This window comes from Acanthaster planci, linkage group LG18 (assembly GCF_054643075.1).
Source record: "Acanthaster planci isolate LZ-2023a linkage group LG18, COTS_SCS, whole genome shotgun sequence".
NCBI lineage: Eukaryota > Metazoa > Echinodermata > Asteroidea > Valvatida > Acanthasteridae > Acanthaster > Acanthaster planci.
In genome coordinates this window covers 11732156-11750577 of record NC_141794.1, presented here as the reverse complement: position 1 = coordinate 11750577, position 18422 = coordinate 11732156, and the positions used below count along the sequence as shown (strand labels likewise).

The 18422-nt window shown below is 41.6% G+C and overlaps 2 protein-coding genes across 5 annotated transcripts; both read right to left on the bottom strand.

Moving 5' to 3' along the window:
* Positions 1–381: 381 nt before the first annotated feature.
* LOC147796228 (sushi domain-containing protein 2-like) lies at positions 382–17827 on the bottom strand. 4 transcript variants are annotated; one of them, XM_022233780.2, is made up of 2 exons: positions 17752–17827; positions 382–5308 (listed from the first exon to the last, which is right to left on the bottom strand). In XM_022233780.2, exon 2 carries the CDS (start codon positions 5305–5307, stop codon positions 1753–1755), a length of 3555 nt encoding a protein of 1184 aa, XP_022089472.2. In that variant the 5' UTR covers position 5308; positions 17752–17827; the 3' UTR covers positions 382–1752. The 4 variants fall into 4 exon arrangements, with proteins under 4 accessions (XP_022089472.2, XP_087004857.1, XP_022089466.2 ...); XM_087148731.1 differs by lacking the exon at positions 17752–17827 and adding an exon at positions 16305–16446; XM_022233774.2 differs by lacking the exon at positions 17752–17827 and adding an exon at positions 14545–14678.
* LOC110978639 (sushi domain-containing protein 2-like) lies at positions 8912–16444 on the bottom strand. The gene is made up of 2 exons (XM_087148729.1): positions 16305–16444; positions 8912–14687 (listed from the first exon to the last, which is right to left on the bottom strand). Exons 1-2 carry the CDS (start codon positions 16310–16312, stop codon positions 11087–11089), a joined length of 3609 nt encoding a protein of 1202 aa, XP_087004855.1. The 5' UTR covers positions 16313–16444; the 3' UTR covers positions 8912–11086.
* Positions 17828–18422: the final 595 nt, after the last annotated feature.

The following is an 18422-nucleotide window of genomic DNA, read 5'->3' as shown; positions in this document are numbered from 1 at the left end:
TGCAAAAGGTTTACAAAGCAGTTATTCCTATTGATGTTGATTGAACTCGCGAAGATGACTGTGAGATTCTCAGTACAATGCTCTTTTTTGTTCTTTTGTTATAAGATTTTGGTTACACATCAAGGGAAATGGTAACTCAACTTTTTACGGAATTTATTTTAGAACAAACGGTAATAGTCGTTTTACTGTAATCGTACAGTCAAATTCTCATACCTTAATATAAACACATACTTGAACGCTATTGAATCCGCCGAACCAAACTAACACAAACGTACAATTTGTACTCATTAATTGAAGTTGATCTTGCCATTTTTACCTTCACATGTGATCCTGTTTTTCTGATCACAAATTTAAATCACTTGAAATCAATGAATTCAGATAGCATTTGTAAAATCAGAAGACTTTAATAGTACAAATTTAATTATACAAACACCATTTATATGGGTTTATAAAACTACAATTAATGGCTGATATGACTATTGTTCGCTTGGTTATTCCATGAAAAATACCACTGACAGCTATTATTATTCAATTGGCCTGGATGCAATTTTCCTAAGCGGAATATCTAATTATGTCTGTCTTGCTTTCTAAACTCATCTGTAACTTACAATCATACAATATCCTGCAATAGACAACCTTCAAATATTGAACAAACTCTAATAGGTTTGGAAAAATCTGAGTACCGTTGTAATGAAAGTATATGTTAAGAAAATCAGTGCTCATGCAATAATTCAACATTGACAGGCAAACCTACACATCGAAGGCTAATTTACCAAACCATTACGCTAAGATACTACTATCAAAATACACATAATTGATCAACATATCTGAGTAAAACAAAATACATGCAATCCGTGACTCACAACTGTCGTTCCATGTCTGTTGTGTTGGTGGCATTCAGTATTACGCATGACAAAATTCTGGCAGAATCCGAAGCTAATGACCGTATGATTTGATGTCAGAAATAAACTTAAAACCTACAAGAATGAACTACGACTACAGCTGTTCATGAACAAAATTCATAAAGCCAAGTATTAAAGAATAATGGTGTCTTCCGTCGACAGAAATTCAGTGATTAACACCAAAATCCAGTAACCTATAATTCAACAGCATTCAACGTACATTTCAGCGGAATATACAACTTTTCGTCATCTTCAAAGCAGCTTTAATAGATCATACTACAATCCATAAAAAGCACCTCATTAATCAAAATAATAGAGCAATTAATCTCCAATTAAAACTGGCGTAACATCTGAATATATGTAGAAAATACTAAAAAAAATTGAATTTCGATTTGAATCTCGGTTTCAGACTATTAGCCAAACATTTGAAGCATTTGTGTCCTTTTTCTCAGCAACTAATGGATACATTTCATACGTCCACTTGTGGTCAAATTTTTTCATACACTTGGAATCGACGCACTGTAAATTCTTAATCACTCTTTTCCGAAGGTTATTAGTCGGCTCATTAACCTTATTGATAAAAACATGAAAGTAAACTATCAAACTAAAGTAGAGGCTTCGAAAGTTCAACCGGAAAACAGAAACGGTCGCCACATTAATTAATAAATGCATTTTTTTTCGGATTGTCTTGTAACTAAAACATGTCATTTTTATTTTGTCTTGTGATTAAAATTGATACAGTCCAAGTGAAAGTAAACTTTCGTGCAAGCTGTACAAGTTGGGATTTGTTTGCAGCTTACATGGTATTAATGGGATAAGAACTTGCATTTTAGAAATGAATATGAACTTATTATTTCCGAGCCAAAAAGTAAATCACACCAGCGACCACAAGTACAATAATCAAGGTGCCAACGACAATGGCAGCTATGACGCCTGCAGATAGCCCTTTTGGAGCGTCCCCCCTGTCTCCTGTGAAAACGCACACAGGCAGGTCAGATGACCACTGACCATCCGCTTGACAGGTCAGTCTGGAAGACCCTTCCAAGGCGAAGTTTTCGTTACAAGTCACATTTACAGTTGCATTCACCAGGTACACAGACCCCCACATCTGCCCATTCTCTACATCACCCGGAAAGCCACAGCTGACAATCTTGACCAGTCCCTTTCGGACTTCATTAATTGTATTTGTGGCCATAAGGGTTTCATTCGCAAAGGACAGACTACCAGTGACCACTGCATCAAAGACACATTCAATAGAATCCCCACACAAGCCTTTAATTTCCTGACTCACTTCATTCAGATCAGGAACCTCAAAGGCAGGAGAAAATTCAGGAAAGTGATAAGTGCTGTAGTCAAATGGCGATATGTAGCTGAATATTGAGTTATCTTCTTTGACTAACCACTCCAGACCAAACTCATGAAGTTCCTTCAGCGATGAACCAGGATCCATGACGGTTCCATTTGGGAACTGAAGGTCGTCGTCTGGGTTTCCATTTAGGTTACCAAGAAGTCCTCTAACTTGACCCTGAAATTTGGTGTCCAACTGAGCGATGAAAGACATCATCTCGGTATCAATGTACACGATGATAGCTATGCCAGCACTAAATGCGATGTTAATTTTACTCAGGTCAGAGTTAAAGCTGACTTGAACCCCTTCGAGGTGATGAACTCGGACTGGGATTGAGTCAAGACGCAAAGGTTCACCATCTACAAGAATCAGTGTCTCATTCATGTTAGACATCTGTACCTGGACTTTGGAGGAGTCATTGGTTTGAAGAACGAATGCTGTGTACACGCTAGCATTGGTGTTACGGTACCTCTCCATCCGGGCTTGGAAGGTTAGGTTATGTAGGTCAGACGACACCATCAGGAATTCTCCAGCTCCATTGAAGGTAAACTTGTATCCATCCAGACTAGTGAGATGAGGATCCCCAGTTCCTCCGGCTGGTCGAGGTGGATCGTAGCCGGAGCAGTCATCTGATGGTCTGTTCTTGTAGAACTCCTTGCATTTGTTTGACCGAATGCACAAGCAAAACCACGGAAGAACGTCATACCACAGATGCAGCCAGGGATGGTGAACGGCACTGTATCGTTCGGCTGTTCCTGCCCCAGGGGGGACTAATAGTATGTTTCCATCTTTACGGTAACAACACTTTTGGCCTCCTTGCGATGAAAATGAATTAATTGACCGGTAACAGACATCCGCACCGGGTTGGATTATGAAGTTAAATAGACTGTCTTCCCGCTGGAAATTCAGCAAATCACCCTCGGCCTGAGTTGTATCGCAGGGACAAGAAGGAAGGTCATCAGGAATATCATTACCGAACGTAAACTTGGAAATGAAACAGGCAACCTTAGTTACAGTTTTTAAAAGCTTATAAATTCTCATTCCTAGTCGTATAATTGGCCAAATTCGGTTTCGCACAGCATATGGAGTAAGGTACAAAGCTGAGAGGGACACTCCAGCATCTGAGAGGGATGTGAAGTCGCTGGGATTTATCGTCAGAATTCCGTTGTTAGGGACGTTTGTTTTCAATGCAACACCCCCCATTAAGACAGGATTTCCATCACTGTTATAATCGGTGTCTTGGATCATTACAGTTACATGCGAGACGTTTTCACCAAGACTACGAGGATCCCAGGATAACAAGATTGGGGATTTTGAAGTGAGGTCAATGATGTCGTTGCCGTACTCAGAATTCATCTGTTGGACATTGACTAGTGGAGGAAGGTCTTCTTCGGAAGCGACATAGACGATGCCAGAGTAAGGAAACGATTTTCCGTTGTCAAGTGAGACATAAACAGATGTTAGTCCGTTTTTGTAAAAGGTGGGAGTGATACAGATGACAGTGTAGGAGTCGGTGCGTTCACCGGGCACCTCAACGTCTCCAAACCCAGTGGAAAATCTGCACTTTGCATCCTGATAGAATATGGCGTTGGTCTGCAAACATGGAACGGTAATCGTGAAAATCTCACCCCCAAGTTCTCGCAGATAGTACGGTGTAAAACTCAGCAAATGCGTATTGCTTGGAAGAGACAAGCCAGCAGCATAGCCGTAAGATTCGGAACTTTCATACCCAAATACAGTGATGGAAAGAGGCGACGACTCGGGGTTTGTCTGCTCGACAAAGTAGACACCTTCCCCTTTCGGAGGCTGAATTGTAAGTGACAGGTAATTCGTGTCAGGAATGTACCTCTCAAAAACATTCGTACTGTTGATGGGATATCCATTAATGTAAACACTTTGTCGGGAATCGTTTCTCACAATGATATTGAAGAAATTGAAGTAACCACCAGAATCACCTCCTGAATGAGGGGGTGTCGTGAATCCAAACACATAACCAAATTGTTCTTCTGCAGGAACCTGAATGAATGAAGGGTCGACGGTCCTACCATTTATGTTTGCCAATAACTGCATCATAAGAATGGGCTTGCTCGAGTAAACGACACCTGAACCTGACAAGCCTCCCTCCCAAAATTCTCCTGGGTCCAAAGACCGATCTTGAAGACCCGGAATGGAAACGACTGTCCCGTTAAAGTAGGCCACCAACTTGTAAATGTTCCTGTCAGTTTCTCGAGCTGCCGTATAGATGTGTTTCCGTCCCCAACTTTTCACGGGTACCAACTGCTCCGTCACGGTATCGCAAGCTGAGCCTCCTTGGCGCACGCATTCATTGCCACTGAACACGGATACTGGCTTGTTGGTCTGAACGATACTCCCCGTCAAGTCCTGTCCACTATCGCGCCCTTGAATGTGAACAGCCTCTAACTCGTCCACCATGAAGGTCAGCACATCACCTGCATCGTATATTTTCCCTTCGAACGTGACAGCACCACGTAAAATGACCTGGACTGAAGTAACATCTTCTGTACCAATGACAGCAAATTGTGATGGTAGTACGTTTCCAGTTGGTGTCACCACGACGTACTGCATGCCCAGATTATTTGTGGGTATACCAAGGAAACCGTCAGTAGTGTAATCCTGATATATCAGACCGTACACAGATACCTCACTAGAGGCCTTGATGTCGATTCCTTTCATGCTTCTTTCATCGCCGTTCATGATCAGTTCGACTGGAACACTGACTCGCCGAAATCCACCTGCCTCTATGACAAAGCTCTCTTGATACTTCCGATCGTCCAGTAGAAACTTGCTGCTGATCGTCACGTCCGTCTGTTGATTACTGAACGCGACCACGAGAATGTAAAGTTGCCTCGTATCTAAGTACTCGTTGGTGTTATCGGTGAAGCCAATTACAAAGTGTTTACCTCTTGAGATCCCAGAGCATGTCGGCTTATCGATGTCTGGTAATTGGAGATCCACAGCAGACACCTGCCTTTCAAGAAGTGCAAAGAGCATGCAGACAGCAAGCCAGGAAAATTGGACCTTCACGAGACGGTTCATGCTGAAAAAGATAAACATGAAGACAATCGCTAACTCTGGGTTAACCCTCGAAGAACCGGGCTATTTCGGCCCCTCTTACAGCCGAAGGGGGCTATCTGCCTGTGCCATGCTCGAGTTTTAAAACAAAACAAGCATGTAAAACCAGTCCTTCAAATTACAAATATGAAGTTTTAATTCAATCAAACATGCTTTTGGTGTTACGTTTCAGGATACATGCATGCCAGCACGTATGCATTAAGTATCGCAGTGGAAAAGGAATACATATTTTGCCAACCAATCTCGGTAAAATGCGCGCTCCACAAAATGTTAAATTTTCACGAAACTGGTGCCAATATGACTGCAAGGAGTTCCTCTAAAAGTTATTCTGAACTTAACTCCTGAAAGATTGCACTTCGGTGATATCAGAAAAAGTATTGAGCATGGTCACGTTATTCCACCCCCCGGCTAGTGGGGCCAAATCTACTACATTTTACCGATATCGCTGCATTCCAATAATTGTATACCGGTACGAGCTGAGCCTTCTGATGCCAGTATTGCGTAAATAAAAGGTACTGTTCTCGCTAAGCACTCTTTTCCGTTGTAGGCTAGCCCCCCCCCCATTTTTTTTCTTTTCCACTGCCAGGCTGTGACAAAGTTCTTAGGGCAATCCGCTCCTGCGCTGGCTGTGAGAGAACCCTTCTAGATTATAGAGTTAAACACAGTTAAACTAGACACAATCGGCGGATGCATCAACATCTTCTCTCATTTACTGGCTCACAAATTTACTTCGTGTATAGTACTGACTTTATCTGTAAACGATCCTGGTCATATTCCCCCGGGGGTTTGTTCATCTTAGCTTTGTGTTCGTATAGTAAAAGTTCGTATCGTAGAAAGCAAATCGGCCCCTGAAAAAGGGAAAATAGAAAAAAGGATACAGGGAAAAGGAGAGGGGGTGAAACTTTGCAATTTGTTGGAAAAGCACCACCGAATCGGCGCCCTAGTTCCTTTCGTTTGTCAGTTGGTCGGTTTATTCAAGTTTTGTCGGGTTTATTTGCTGATTAAGGTGAAAATTTTGTAGTATCTCCAATTCAAAATCTTCCAAAATTCACAGTGGAAAATGCTGTTGTATGTTTAGCTGCAAAAGTTCTCGTTCCGAGGGCTTGACGCCGGATTGCAACATACATTTTTTTTCTTATTTATTCCACGGAGGGTGTGTACACTCGTTTTATTTTCGTTTCCACCGTTGACGTGTTAACGCGCTCTTGCAATTGGTTGGTTTAGAGCGCAGTTTAAAGGTTGTAAACCATGTGGGGAAAAAAACCGCGCCGGCAGGTTTTTTGGTTAAGAAATCCGACGCTAACTGGCAATCCAACATGCTGTAGCGTGAGGCAGATCCATAAGCCTGATCCTATTGATTAACCAGTCCTTTCATGACACGGGCTTTTTTTTACTTGTCTTAATGATACTTCTCATGGCCGGGACTCAACAAAGTCACCATACTGGAAACTCTACCCGTACATGTAACAGTCTGTCAGATAATTACTCTCTGTAAATACTAAAAGCAATAAAAAGGTTTACCTGCTTGCCTTTCTCCTAAAAAATCACAGATAGGCCCTCCGTAACATTAATAGTCCGTGCGACTTGTACAGGTGCTCCCTGTATATCTATACAGTAAGTCTTTTTTGTCCTTTATGAAAACACCCCCTGGGAATTTCCAGTCGGATATAAATAAATCTTTATGAGTTCGTCTTTAGTAATGATCGACAGAATTCTGTTATCTGATTCATCTTCAACATTTTCCTAAGGAAACCATGTGGTTAATTTTTAACATAAGTTTACCTATGTTGGTGATTATTTTGAACAAACGTTGAACGAGTCCATCCTTAGACCCATTAAAATGCCGACATGATCTCTATATCTGCAAGTGTGGTATTGTTCTGAATATTTTCTAAGAAACAGTTTCTTCACACTGTTTGAAATGAAATTCTTTCTAACTTGTAACAACTTGTTGACTGCTCTTAGGTCCAAAAACTAGGAAAAACCTCACTTGGAAAACGGTAAAACTCTAAGAATGCCGGTTTAGAAAATGATTATGTAGGCCTATGTAAGAAAGAAAATGAATGAGGTAGCCATAATCTCTGTGGAGAATGTTATATTTCACAACGGTGTAAATCTGTGCACGGTGTAGTTCTCGTTGGTAAAAATGACAGAAACTAAATCGTCACTGCTTTGCAGAAACATTTCTGTTATGGAAGACAAGGTAAGAAGCTCTAAACGATTCCACTGATATGTTTACATTTTAGGGGCAGAGACCAGTGTTGACGAAAATGGAACATAATGCAATGTAAGATCAGATAATGCTTGAAGCAATGTAAGGTGTAAAAAATATAATGCTTAGGACACAGGGCGCCCATGCAAGTTCATAATTAGAAACATTAACGTTATTAAGCTCATAAGCAAAGCCCAAGTTCATAATTAGAAACATTAACCCTAACCCTCTTTAATCCTTCACCTGTTGGAGGACTGGGGAGTGTTAGGGTTAACGTTATTAAGCTCATAAGCAAAGCCCAAGTTTTAATATTTCCCCCAGAGAAATGTACAAAGTTGCACTGGTTATGTTACTACCAAACAGTCATAACAGTGGAAGTGACATCAGCCCTGACACCTTGTATAGAAGTCACCAGAACAAATATTTCATGGAAAACCTTGACCTGCGTCATATGATTATTTTGCGCAAACACTGCTTTTCTGCACCAACAATGTGGCGCACCCACAAGCGTTGGAGGATCTCCATTCTTTGGAACTTAAAGGGACATACATTATTGCAAAGTGTTTGGCCATATGCACTGTATAAAGTTCACAGCATGCGTTTACCTGTCTCGAAAGTGATTGATTTTGGCGGCATTGTATGGTTTATTCTATAGTAAAGTTAAGATTATTGAAGGCCGTTCTTTGTGAAAGCATTTTTAGATTCAAAATGATTGAAGGTCACTTAATAGCAGAAATAACATTCGGTTATTACTCTCTGTAAATACTAAAAGCAATAAAAAGGTTTACCTGCTTGCCTTTCTCCTAAAAAAATCACAGATAGGCCCTCCGTAACATTAATAGTCCTTGCAACTTGTACAGGTGCTCCCTGTGTATCTATACAGTAAGTCTTTTTTGTCCTTTATGAAAACACCCCTGGGAATTTCCAGTCGAATATAAATAAATCTTTATGAAGGCGAGACTCACATACCACAGACGGTTGCATACAACAAACAATGCAATTTCTGCATGATAGCTTCCCCATTCTTGGTCAAACTACAAAGCTTGGCCCAAGACTGGATTGGTTTGGTTTTGTTTCAAACACCACACACCTTCCTGTAGACAAAACAAGATTGGGTATCTCGTCTTTTGGCGATCGAAAAGTGTTTATTTTTATTTCTGTTGGAGAAATGTCAGTCGTGAGGACTTTTTTTAATTTCAGTATCTTTTCCATTTTTTTTCAAAAGCTTATGGAAAAGGAACTGTGTCCCGTTGTTTCATGGGACTAAAATGTACCAGTACATGTAGTTATTATTAACCTTTTGCTTGATAGTAAACGGCGCAGCGAGATGGGAAAAAATGAAAACTCTTTCCCCTCTTTCTGTAACTACGAGCAAAAAGCCTGTCTCTCTTTTTATTAGCAATCAACTGGTGCCATTTTATATTCGGCAAAACGACTATCCAGTCTCCTAAAACTACTTAGGTTGACACCCAATCTGAGTATGTAAAAATCAAACATGTGGCCCGCTTCTTCGAATCCAGGCCTCAGAGTTACAAACTGATATCTCATAAATGGTACACACAAGCAACACACAACTTCCATTGCCTAGATCCACCGAAGCTTCAAGTTCTGTGGACCAAATGTCAACTTTGCCTTCTTAATTAAAATAAAGAGGCTAGAGAGGAATGTCAAACATCAAAATTACCGTCTTCATCCCACTTCGAGAGCATTGGGCACACATTCATGTATACGTAAATCGTGGCTGTCAATCGTAATCTTCTGTGTCTGCAAATATTAATAATACAGTCACATGACACGAATCCTTTAACATCCTACTCGTGAGTGATAAAAAAAAGTTCGCGGGAAAGTACCACTTTGATTTCTAAATCACCACAATACTCTCTTAATTTGAAAGAATGTAACCAAGGACTAAACGTTTAACGATTGAAAACTAATCTAAATTTAGATTGAAAATGGACCTCTTCACGTCCAGTGGAAACGCAAGTGAAATTTGGATTTATTCATTTGAACTTCACGCGAATTCGTCTTGGCAGACTGCGTCTTCGCAGAAAGTGCACTTTCACTCAAATGGAGTGATTTTCAATTGTTGGAATTTTGAGAGTAAACACTAGTGTACAAACAGGCAGAATCCGTAACTTGCAATATCCGTCTTTGTTCGACAGTGCACTCCGCACAACTTTAAAATTGCTGACTTCAATACACGCTTCGAATTCAAGGCCTACAACTTAACCTAAACGATTGACAAAACTCTGTAATCCAAAGTTCATGATGGAGAATGAATTTTCTGACAAAAATCCAACCCATTTTAAACTGGAAACTCCTAGCATCGAGCAATCTCATAAAAGTAACACAAACTACTGATGAAGCTTTTCATCAAAGATTTTACAACCATTACCGTCTAATGAATACATATTCAACTGAAACATCACTTTTAAAAAGTGGCATGAAACCTGAGTAAACTGTAATGACAAAAAAGGTTAATTACATAAGAACCCTTAACCCTAGCAGCCCTGGGTCCTCCAAATTCTATATGATTTTACAAACACTGTAGGGCTTTGGGTTAAGTTTTTTTTTTAGATACATAATCGGAGTAAATGAAAATGTCTTTTTTAAGCTATCCACGTGCACTGCAAAGGACACTTTGTTTTGATAATTCTACCAAGCAAAAGGTGGTAGGAACTACCCCTTAAAAGCAAAACCTTGTAGAGGTCTTATTTTGTGCGTATGCACTGCAAAAACTGTGATGTTAAAATCAACAACGTTTTTGGTGTTATCAGATGACTACACCACAGGGAGTTACTTTAACAAATCTGATGTTAGTGCACTGGAGGGTATTAAAAGTAACACGAAATAACACCAACATTTTAACACCGGTGAAAAGTGTTCGTGTAGTCTCCCGATAACATCCGATAAAACAAAGAGAGATTAAACGGCTTCACCAACGACGACAAGTACATGCAGTAACTCCCTCATACGAACAAAAATCCCCCAAGAAAACATTCCTTGATCCCCTGCTTCGTTCAGCCAGTCCCTAAATAACTTCAAAAACCCTTCCACGTCCTCATTTAAAGTACGTCTCAGGGGGATTTGAAGTTTCTATGTCTGTTCCCTAAGACATTCCTCCCTCGCGAAAGAAAGGGCAGTGAAAGAAATAGGACCTTCGATTTCAAAGACTGTTTACAGGTATCGGTAGTCAATCAGCCATAAACATCCCAATGTGTAATAAAGAAAGCCGGTTGGGGTACTCTTATAAAAAGGACAGTGTCTATATAACAAAATGGCCAAGTCATATTCCGGGGCAAAGGTGGAGAGGGCGTATTCCGGGGCAAAGGTGGAGAGGGCGTTTATACATATACATGCATTGGAAGAGTAATTTTAAAAATACAGATGACCATATGGCGCATTTTTGTGAGAGCATTAATTTTGCAATTCGAATTTGAGTTTCATTTCTGCTATGAGAAGTTAAAATAAGGCCTGGATTGAAAAATGAAAGCTTCGTATCCAACGTCGAATGATTCTAGAATTAATCCGCTAGTGTTTGGGTGAGGAAGAGACGAGGGTGTATAGCGCTGTTCGAAATTTATTTTTTCTAAACACGAAGACAAGCACACCGACGACTGCCACAACGAAAAACAAAGCTGCAACAACAATGATAGCTACAACGCCAGGAGAAATCCCTCCATTATCCCCGTCTTCCATTCCAACACACAAAGGCAGGTCAGATGACCACTGACCATCCGCTTGACAGGTCAGTCTCGAGGACCCTTCAAGAGTAAAGTTCTCGTCACACGTCACGTCCACAGTTGCATTCACCAGATACACAGACCCTGAAATTTGCCCGTTCTCTGTGTCACCTGGGAAACCACAGCTAACGATCTTGACCAATGATTTCTGGACTTCGGTAATCGTATCTGTCACAGCCAAGGTCGCATTGGCAAAGGATAGACTACCAGTGACTACTGCATCAAAGACACATTCAACCGAATCGCCACACAAGTCTTTAATTTCTTGGCTCACTCCGTTCAGATCAGGAACCTTAAAGGTAGGAGAGAATTCAGGAAAGTGATAAGTGCCGTAGTCAAATGGAGATATGTAGGTGAATATGGAGTCCTCTTCTTTGACCAACCACTCCAAACAAAACTCATGAAGTTCCTTCAGCGATGACCCAGGATCCATAACGGTTCCATTTGGGAACTGGAAGTCATCGTCCGGGTTTCCATTCAGGTTACCAAGAAGCCCTGCGACTTGACCCTGAAATTTGGTGTCCAACTGAGCGATGAAAGACATCATCTCAGTATCAATGTACACGATGACAGCAATGCCAGCACTGAATGCCATGCTAATTTTGCTCAGGTCAGAGTTGAAGCTGATTTGAACCCCTTTGAGGTGATGAACTCGGACTGGGATTGAGTCAAGACGCAAAGGTTCGCCATCTACAAGAATGAGTGTCTCATTCATGTTGGACATCTGTACCTGGACTTTAGAGGAATCGTTGGTTTGAAGAACAAATGCCGTGTAGACGGAAGCGTTGGTGTTACGGTACCTCTCCATCCGGGCTACGAAGGTTAGGTTGTGTAGGTCAGACGACACCATCAGGAATTCTCCAGCTCCATTGAAGGTAAACTTGTATCCATCCAGACTAGTGAGATGGGGATCCCCAGTTCCTCCGGCTGGTCGAGGTGGTTCGTAGTCAGAGCAGTCATCTGATGGCCTGTACTTGTAGTATTCGTTGCAGTTGTCTGACAGCTTACACAAGCACAGCCAAGGAAGTACGTCATACCATTGATGCTTCCAGAAATGATCGCCTGGACTGTACCTGTCGGCTGTTCCTCCCCCAGGGGGCCCGACCAGAATGTTACCATCATTTCCATAGCAGCACTGCTGTCCTCCTCCTGATGGCAGTGAATTAACAGACCGATAACAGACGTCGGCACCGGGATGGAAGAAGAAATTGGCAAAATTGGCCTCCTGGAAGTTCACGTCGTTCCTAGCCTGTCTGTTGTTGCAGGGACATGGAGGGAGTCCCGTCGGTATATTCTTTAACGGGTACTTGGAAATTTCGCAAACAATTTTCCTAATAATGTACATAATACCAGATCTTATCAGTCGCTTCGGGACCGCACCAAAGATAAACCTTCGTTTTCGTTCGGAAGACGGAGTAAGATAAAAAGCCGAGAGAGAGAGTCCATCATTAGAGAAGGATTGAAGCTCACTTGGATTGATCGTTAGACTACCGTTGTTCAAGACGTCATCCTTCAACACCACTCCTTCCATTAAAACTGGATTTCCCTCGCTGTTGTAATCGACGTCATGCCCCATCAGAGTCACATGTGAAACGTCTTCACCAAGACTGCTAGGATCCCAGGATAATATGATCGGGTTATCCGAAGTTAGGTCGATGATATCATTTACATCAGTTGAATTCAGCTGTTTGACAGTGAGTAATGGAGGAAGGTCCTCCTCAGACGCGACATAGACGATGCCAGAGAAGGGGAATGATTCCCCATTATCAAGTGAGACATGAACGGCAGTTAGCCCGGTTTTGTAAAACGTGGGAGTTATACAGATGTAAGTATAGGAGTCTTTCAGTTCACCAGGAACCAAAACGTCTCCAAAACCAGTGGAAAACTTGCACTGGGCATTTGGAGAGGTGATAGCGTTTGTCTGCACACAAGGAACGGTTACACTGAAAACCTCGCCACCAAGTTCTCGCAAGTAGTACGGCGTCAAACTCAGAAATTGTTCATTGCTTGGAAGAGATAAACCTGCAGCATATCCGTAAGATTCAGCATTCTCATATCCATAGACAATGACAGACAGTGGCGATGACTCAGGATCTGTCTGTTCAACGTAATAAACACCTTCTCCTTTTGGAAGTTGAACTGTCAGTGATGTATAGTCAGTGTTAGGAACATCAGTTTCCACTACAGTCCCGTTGATAGGAGATCCGTTCAGGAATACCGTTTGGCGCGAGTTCTTTCGAACAATGATACTGATGAAATTGAAAAATCCTTCGGAATCTTCTCCGGAATATGGTGGTGTTGTGAAACCGAAAATGAATCCAAAGTGAACTAGCGCAGGAACTTGTATAATTGACGGATCAAGCAGTTCACCATTGATGTAGACCAGCTGCTGAACCATGAGAGTTGGTTTGGTTGAAGATACGAGGCCGGAACCAGACAAACGTCCTTCCCAAAATTCACCAGCACCTAATGACTGGTTTCCAAATCCTGGAATAGTGACAATTGTCTCAGTGAAATAGGCGACGATTCGGTAACTGTTGCTGTCGGTGCTTCGAGCTGCAGTGTAGATGTGATTTTGTCCCCAGCTCTTGACGGGTATCAGCTGCTCAGTCAGCGTATCGCAAGTTGACCCTGGGTTACGTGAACACTGATTACCACTGAAAATGGCAACTGGCTTGTCCGTCTGAACGACACTCCCTGTTAAGTCTTGCGACGTCTGCCCTTGGATTTGAACAGCTTCCAACTTGTCAACCATGAAACTCAGAACGTCGCCATCACTATAAGTCTGTCCTTCGAAGGTCACTGTACCACGTAAGACAACTTGAACTGATGTGGAATCTTCCGTACCTATCACGGAAAATTGGGACTGCCAGACGTCTAGAGGGCTCGATGTTGCAAGTACATATTGCAAACCGAGATTATTTGTCGGTATTCCAAGAAAACCATCAGTGGTGAAATCCTGGTACATCAAGCCGTACGCAGACACCTCGGACGATGCCGAAATCTCTATTCCCTTGAAACTCCTCTCATTTCCATCCATCACCAACTCGGCAGGAAGTATGGTTCGCCTAAATCCACCAGCCTCAAGGACAAAGCTTTCTTGAAGTGGTCTACCAGCTACTTGGAACTTGCTGCTGATTGTGACAGATGTTAACTGATTACTGAATGCCACAACTAAAACGGTCAGCTCCCTTGATTCAGAACGAGAATCATGATTGTCGGAAAAGCAGAGGATAAAACGTTTACCTCTTGATATGCCGAAGCATTGTGGCTGGTTGTTGTCGGGTGTGGGTAACTGTATATCTACAGCCAAGACCACAAGTTGGGGAAAGGCACTTCCCAGGAAGAGAGCAACCCAGAAGAGATCGACTGTCGTCAAACTAGTTACACTGCAAGAAAAACAAATTTGAAGACTCACGTTTTTTATATTCAAGAACTCCTTAGAGAAAACTACCTGCACGTACATGTTAGCAGATCGGTGAGGTATCTATATATGGACAAGGGGTGCACTCATCTTTCTCGGAAAAACTTAAGAGAAAGGAAATATTTTAGTCTACTTCTCCTTCAACCAAAGGTTCCAAAAGCCCTAAATATTCACCCTTAGAAAGGCCATAAAAACATAAAAACATGAACCGTTTCCAAATCCCCTCCAATTACCCCTCTATGGTCCTGGGTCCATCCGGGCATTTACAGTCGTCATTGCTAAATCGGCTACAAAAAATAATGGTTATAACCAACACATGTATTTAGTTCCGGCGAAAATGTGCAGATTTCTATGGGAAGAAAATCTGTCACAGCGAAATCTCACTGTACGAAATTCAATTTTCGTCTGATGTCGACAATACCGGACCCTCACTTCTCATCTCTTCTTGATAGGCAACACGCCACTCCAGACTACTAAAATGTCACTTTGTATAAAAGTGAATTCAGCCACGTTTTACCTTGGATACGTAGTCTTTTAATTGTTTGAGTCCCTTTATCAGCCAAACCACTTTTTCAAAATACTGGGGGTCAGTGCTAAAATGCTTTTTGATACCGACCCAGCCAGCCACTTTAAGCTCATGAGCAAAGCCCAAGTTTTAACATTTCCCCCAGAGAAATGTACAAAGTTGCGCTGGTTATGTTACTGCCACACAGTCATAACAGTCGAAGTGACCTCAGCCCTGACACCTTGTATAGAAGTCACCAGAACAAATATTTCATGGAAAACCTTAACCTGCGTCATATGATTATTTTGCGCAAACATACTTTTCTGCAGCAACAATGTGGCGCACCCACAAGCGTTGGCCGGAGGATCTGCATTCTTTGGAACATAAAGGGACATACATTATGGGGCCCTCACGGCTGTTTCAAAACAACTGGTCCAAAAAGTTATCGTTATGAAAAAGAAACTAAGTGTCGAAAAAAGGAATGCAAATTCCGAGAGAAGGCTTTGAATAAAACAGACCTGCCCAAAGAATTTTCTGAAGGATGAAAAATTGTCCTCCACCAGGCCTCTGGATCTGTTTTAGTATCCCTCGCTTTTCATAAAAGAGTTACAGCCGAATAAATCAAAAACGGTATTTCGTTTTTCATGTGCTGTAGCTCCTCGTGAGTTTTATTCCCTGAGTAAAGACACTTAATAACCTACATCAGCCCTATACACTGCCGAATTCACTATGGGCAAGGTACCATTTTAATCTCTTCTTCTGACGGATTTATTTGCGTCGCGAGTACACAGAATCTGTAACTGTCATGACGGATACGCATAGCGGAATGATTTGTAATTTGCAAATCGAAGCAACAGCGAAGAAAGTATGACTTATTTCAAAGTGTTTGGCCATCTGCACTGTATAAAGTTCACAGCATGCGTTTACCTGTCTCGAAAGTGATTGATTTTGACGGCATTGTATGGTTGATTCTATAGTAAAGTTAAGATTATTGAAGGCCGTTCTTTGTGAAACAGCATTTTTAGATTCAAAATGATTGAAGGTCACTTAATAGCAGAAATAACATTCGGTTCTCACCCTGCCATGGATTGTTCCCTGTCAAAGAGCGTCCCGTGAGGTAATCCAAGAACATTTGCTGCAGTTGTGTTGACTTAAGGTTTCAGCCTGGTTCCCGATGAGATCCCGTACGATAAAATTAACTTTGAGTTAGTTAAATAACTAATAACGGTGATCCTCTCCAAATGCGCTGATTACCTGTGACAGAAGTAAATGTGACCTTGAAAACAATGCAATAATTTACCTTTTGGTGATGAAATGTCCAGAAATCACTGCTAGACTCTTTGAAACCTTAAGCGTCCTATATGCATGTGAAGGGCTACAGCTGATTCTATTTAGGCTAGATACACATATAAGTGTGTTCACGCTTCATCGCCCTCGAGGCAGTGCATATTTGAACAGAACATGTCGCTTAAACATCATGGTTGAGCTCTTCATATTCCTCGTTTTTATGATAATATTATCTGTTAAAGATTACATAGGGACTGCAAATACAATAAGTCCCTTCATACACGAATGACATTTGCTCGTGCGTTAAATCACGCGATTTGTGGCATTTTTTCAAATGACTCTTTTGAACATGTTTAAAAAGATACCTAAGAGAAGTTAAATTGTTAGTTTTTTCCTCTTGGTACACTTCAGGGGTTTAAGTGTGAGGTCGCAAATATTTGAGGAGTTTGCAATTGTATCTCAGAAAAAAATATCTTTGTTGGGTAAAACAAACCTTCAACTGTTTCACTTTCCTGATCTGTAAATGAAAACAATACTGAAAAGAAGCCGTATACTAAACAAAAAATGGCCAACAGCAGCAGGGTTAAAGGGTACGAATAAATCAAAAACGGTATTTAGCCACACCCTACAAAATATGCTGGAAACAAACGTGACACATGATTCGTCTCAAGTAAAACAAAATATCTCCTGCTGAGCTGGGCGTGTTTACGATAGGTACCATATAGTGTTCCAAAACAGGGTAAATAGTTCCGCGTTCTTTTCCATACGCAAATCTACTGTGGCTTTGTTGATTTTACAAAGATTTCAAAAGATCTTTGGCTTACATGTACTTGGATGGCAGGTGTTGCCTATAGGAGGACAGTGCCAACCCAACTGGAAAAGGGCAATCAATTTGGAATGGCAATCAACTAGAAGTTGGCCCGACATATCAAAGCCGACTGAAATAAATGTGCATTTCATGCATCCTGATCAGCTAATGGGACACGTATGTTTCACTCCCATTCGACGTGTAAATGTGGAAATTAACGACATCGACCGTGCGCGGCGGTTACTTGACTAAATCCTGGTGAACCATACAGAATTGTCCTTCGCAACTTGCCAATCCTCTGTCAAGACTTCTCGATTTACTATTTCTCAATTTCATTTTCCTAAAACTAGTTAGAAAAAGGCCTTATCTTACCATGTGAAAATAGGTGAAAATAAGACGTAAATTTCATGAAATGGGGCAGCTTCTTACCTGGCACAAGTTGACTCAAGTTAGACTGACGTTGCTACCCTTTCGGTAACCACTAAATACCAACCGGTGTAGCGGTTCGGGTTCCATCGTATTCGGCCGGCGCGCCCCGACGTGGTGACCTCACACATGTCACATGACGTCATGTGGAGGCGGTACTGTGGGTACACACAACCACGTGTGGCATGCCTATCGCGTATTATCGGGTTAATGTACTGTACATAGTACATGACATGTACATGGTGAACCATGTCGCGGACGCCGGGCATAAACATAAGCCACGGAACGATCCTTCAATCTCTTTCCGGCTACATGCACGTGTAGCAGTGTTCAAACTCAGCTGACCGGTTTCGTTTGCAACATGGAGCTAAAGTCACGTCCCATGAAAACCTAAGCCAATCCTTGGTTGGGATATCCATGGAGGTATCTTATACTGATATAGTTGATTTTACGAGAAATCCCGCGCATACTCGAGTATGCGGGGGAATTTTATGAAATTTTGGATATGGAGGTCAAAAACTGTTCTTGCCAGTGGCGATGTAGACAGCAAATATGAACGCACGTCCCTGCCCATTTAAACCTGGAGTTTTTGGCTGCAAGGCCCTTTTCTAGGTATCCAAACAAAGAATTTAGATTTTTCAAAAATTAAGTTATGCCATCATGTAACCAGTTTC

What these genes read in the sequence shown, in the direction of transcription:
- LOC147796228 (XM_022233774.2), bottom strand. Translation starts at nt 14,564, where the DNA reads ATGCTTCGGCATATCAAGAG. An exon ending in ATGCTTCGGCATATCAAGAG is followed by an intron (nt 5,309 to 14,544) that starts GTAAACGTTTTA and finishes TATCTTTTTCAG; the next exon opens with CATGAACCGTCTCGTGAAGG.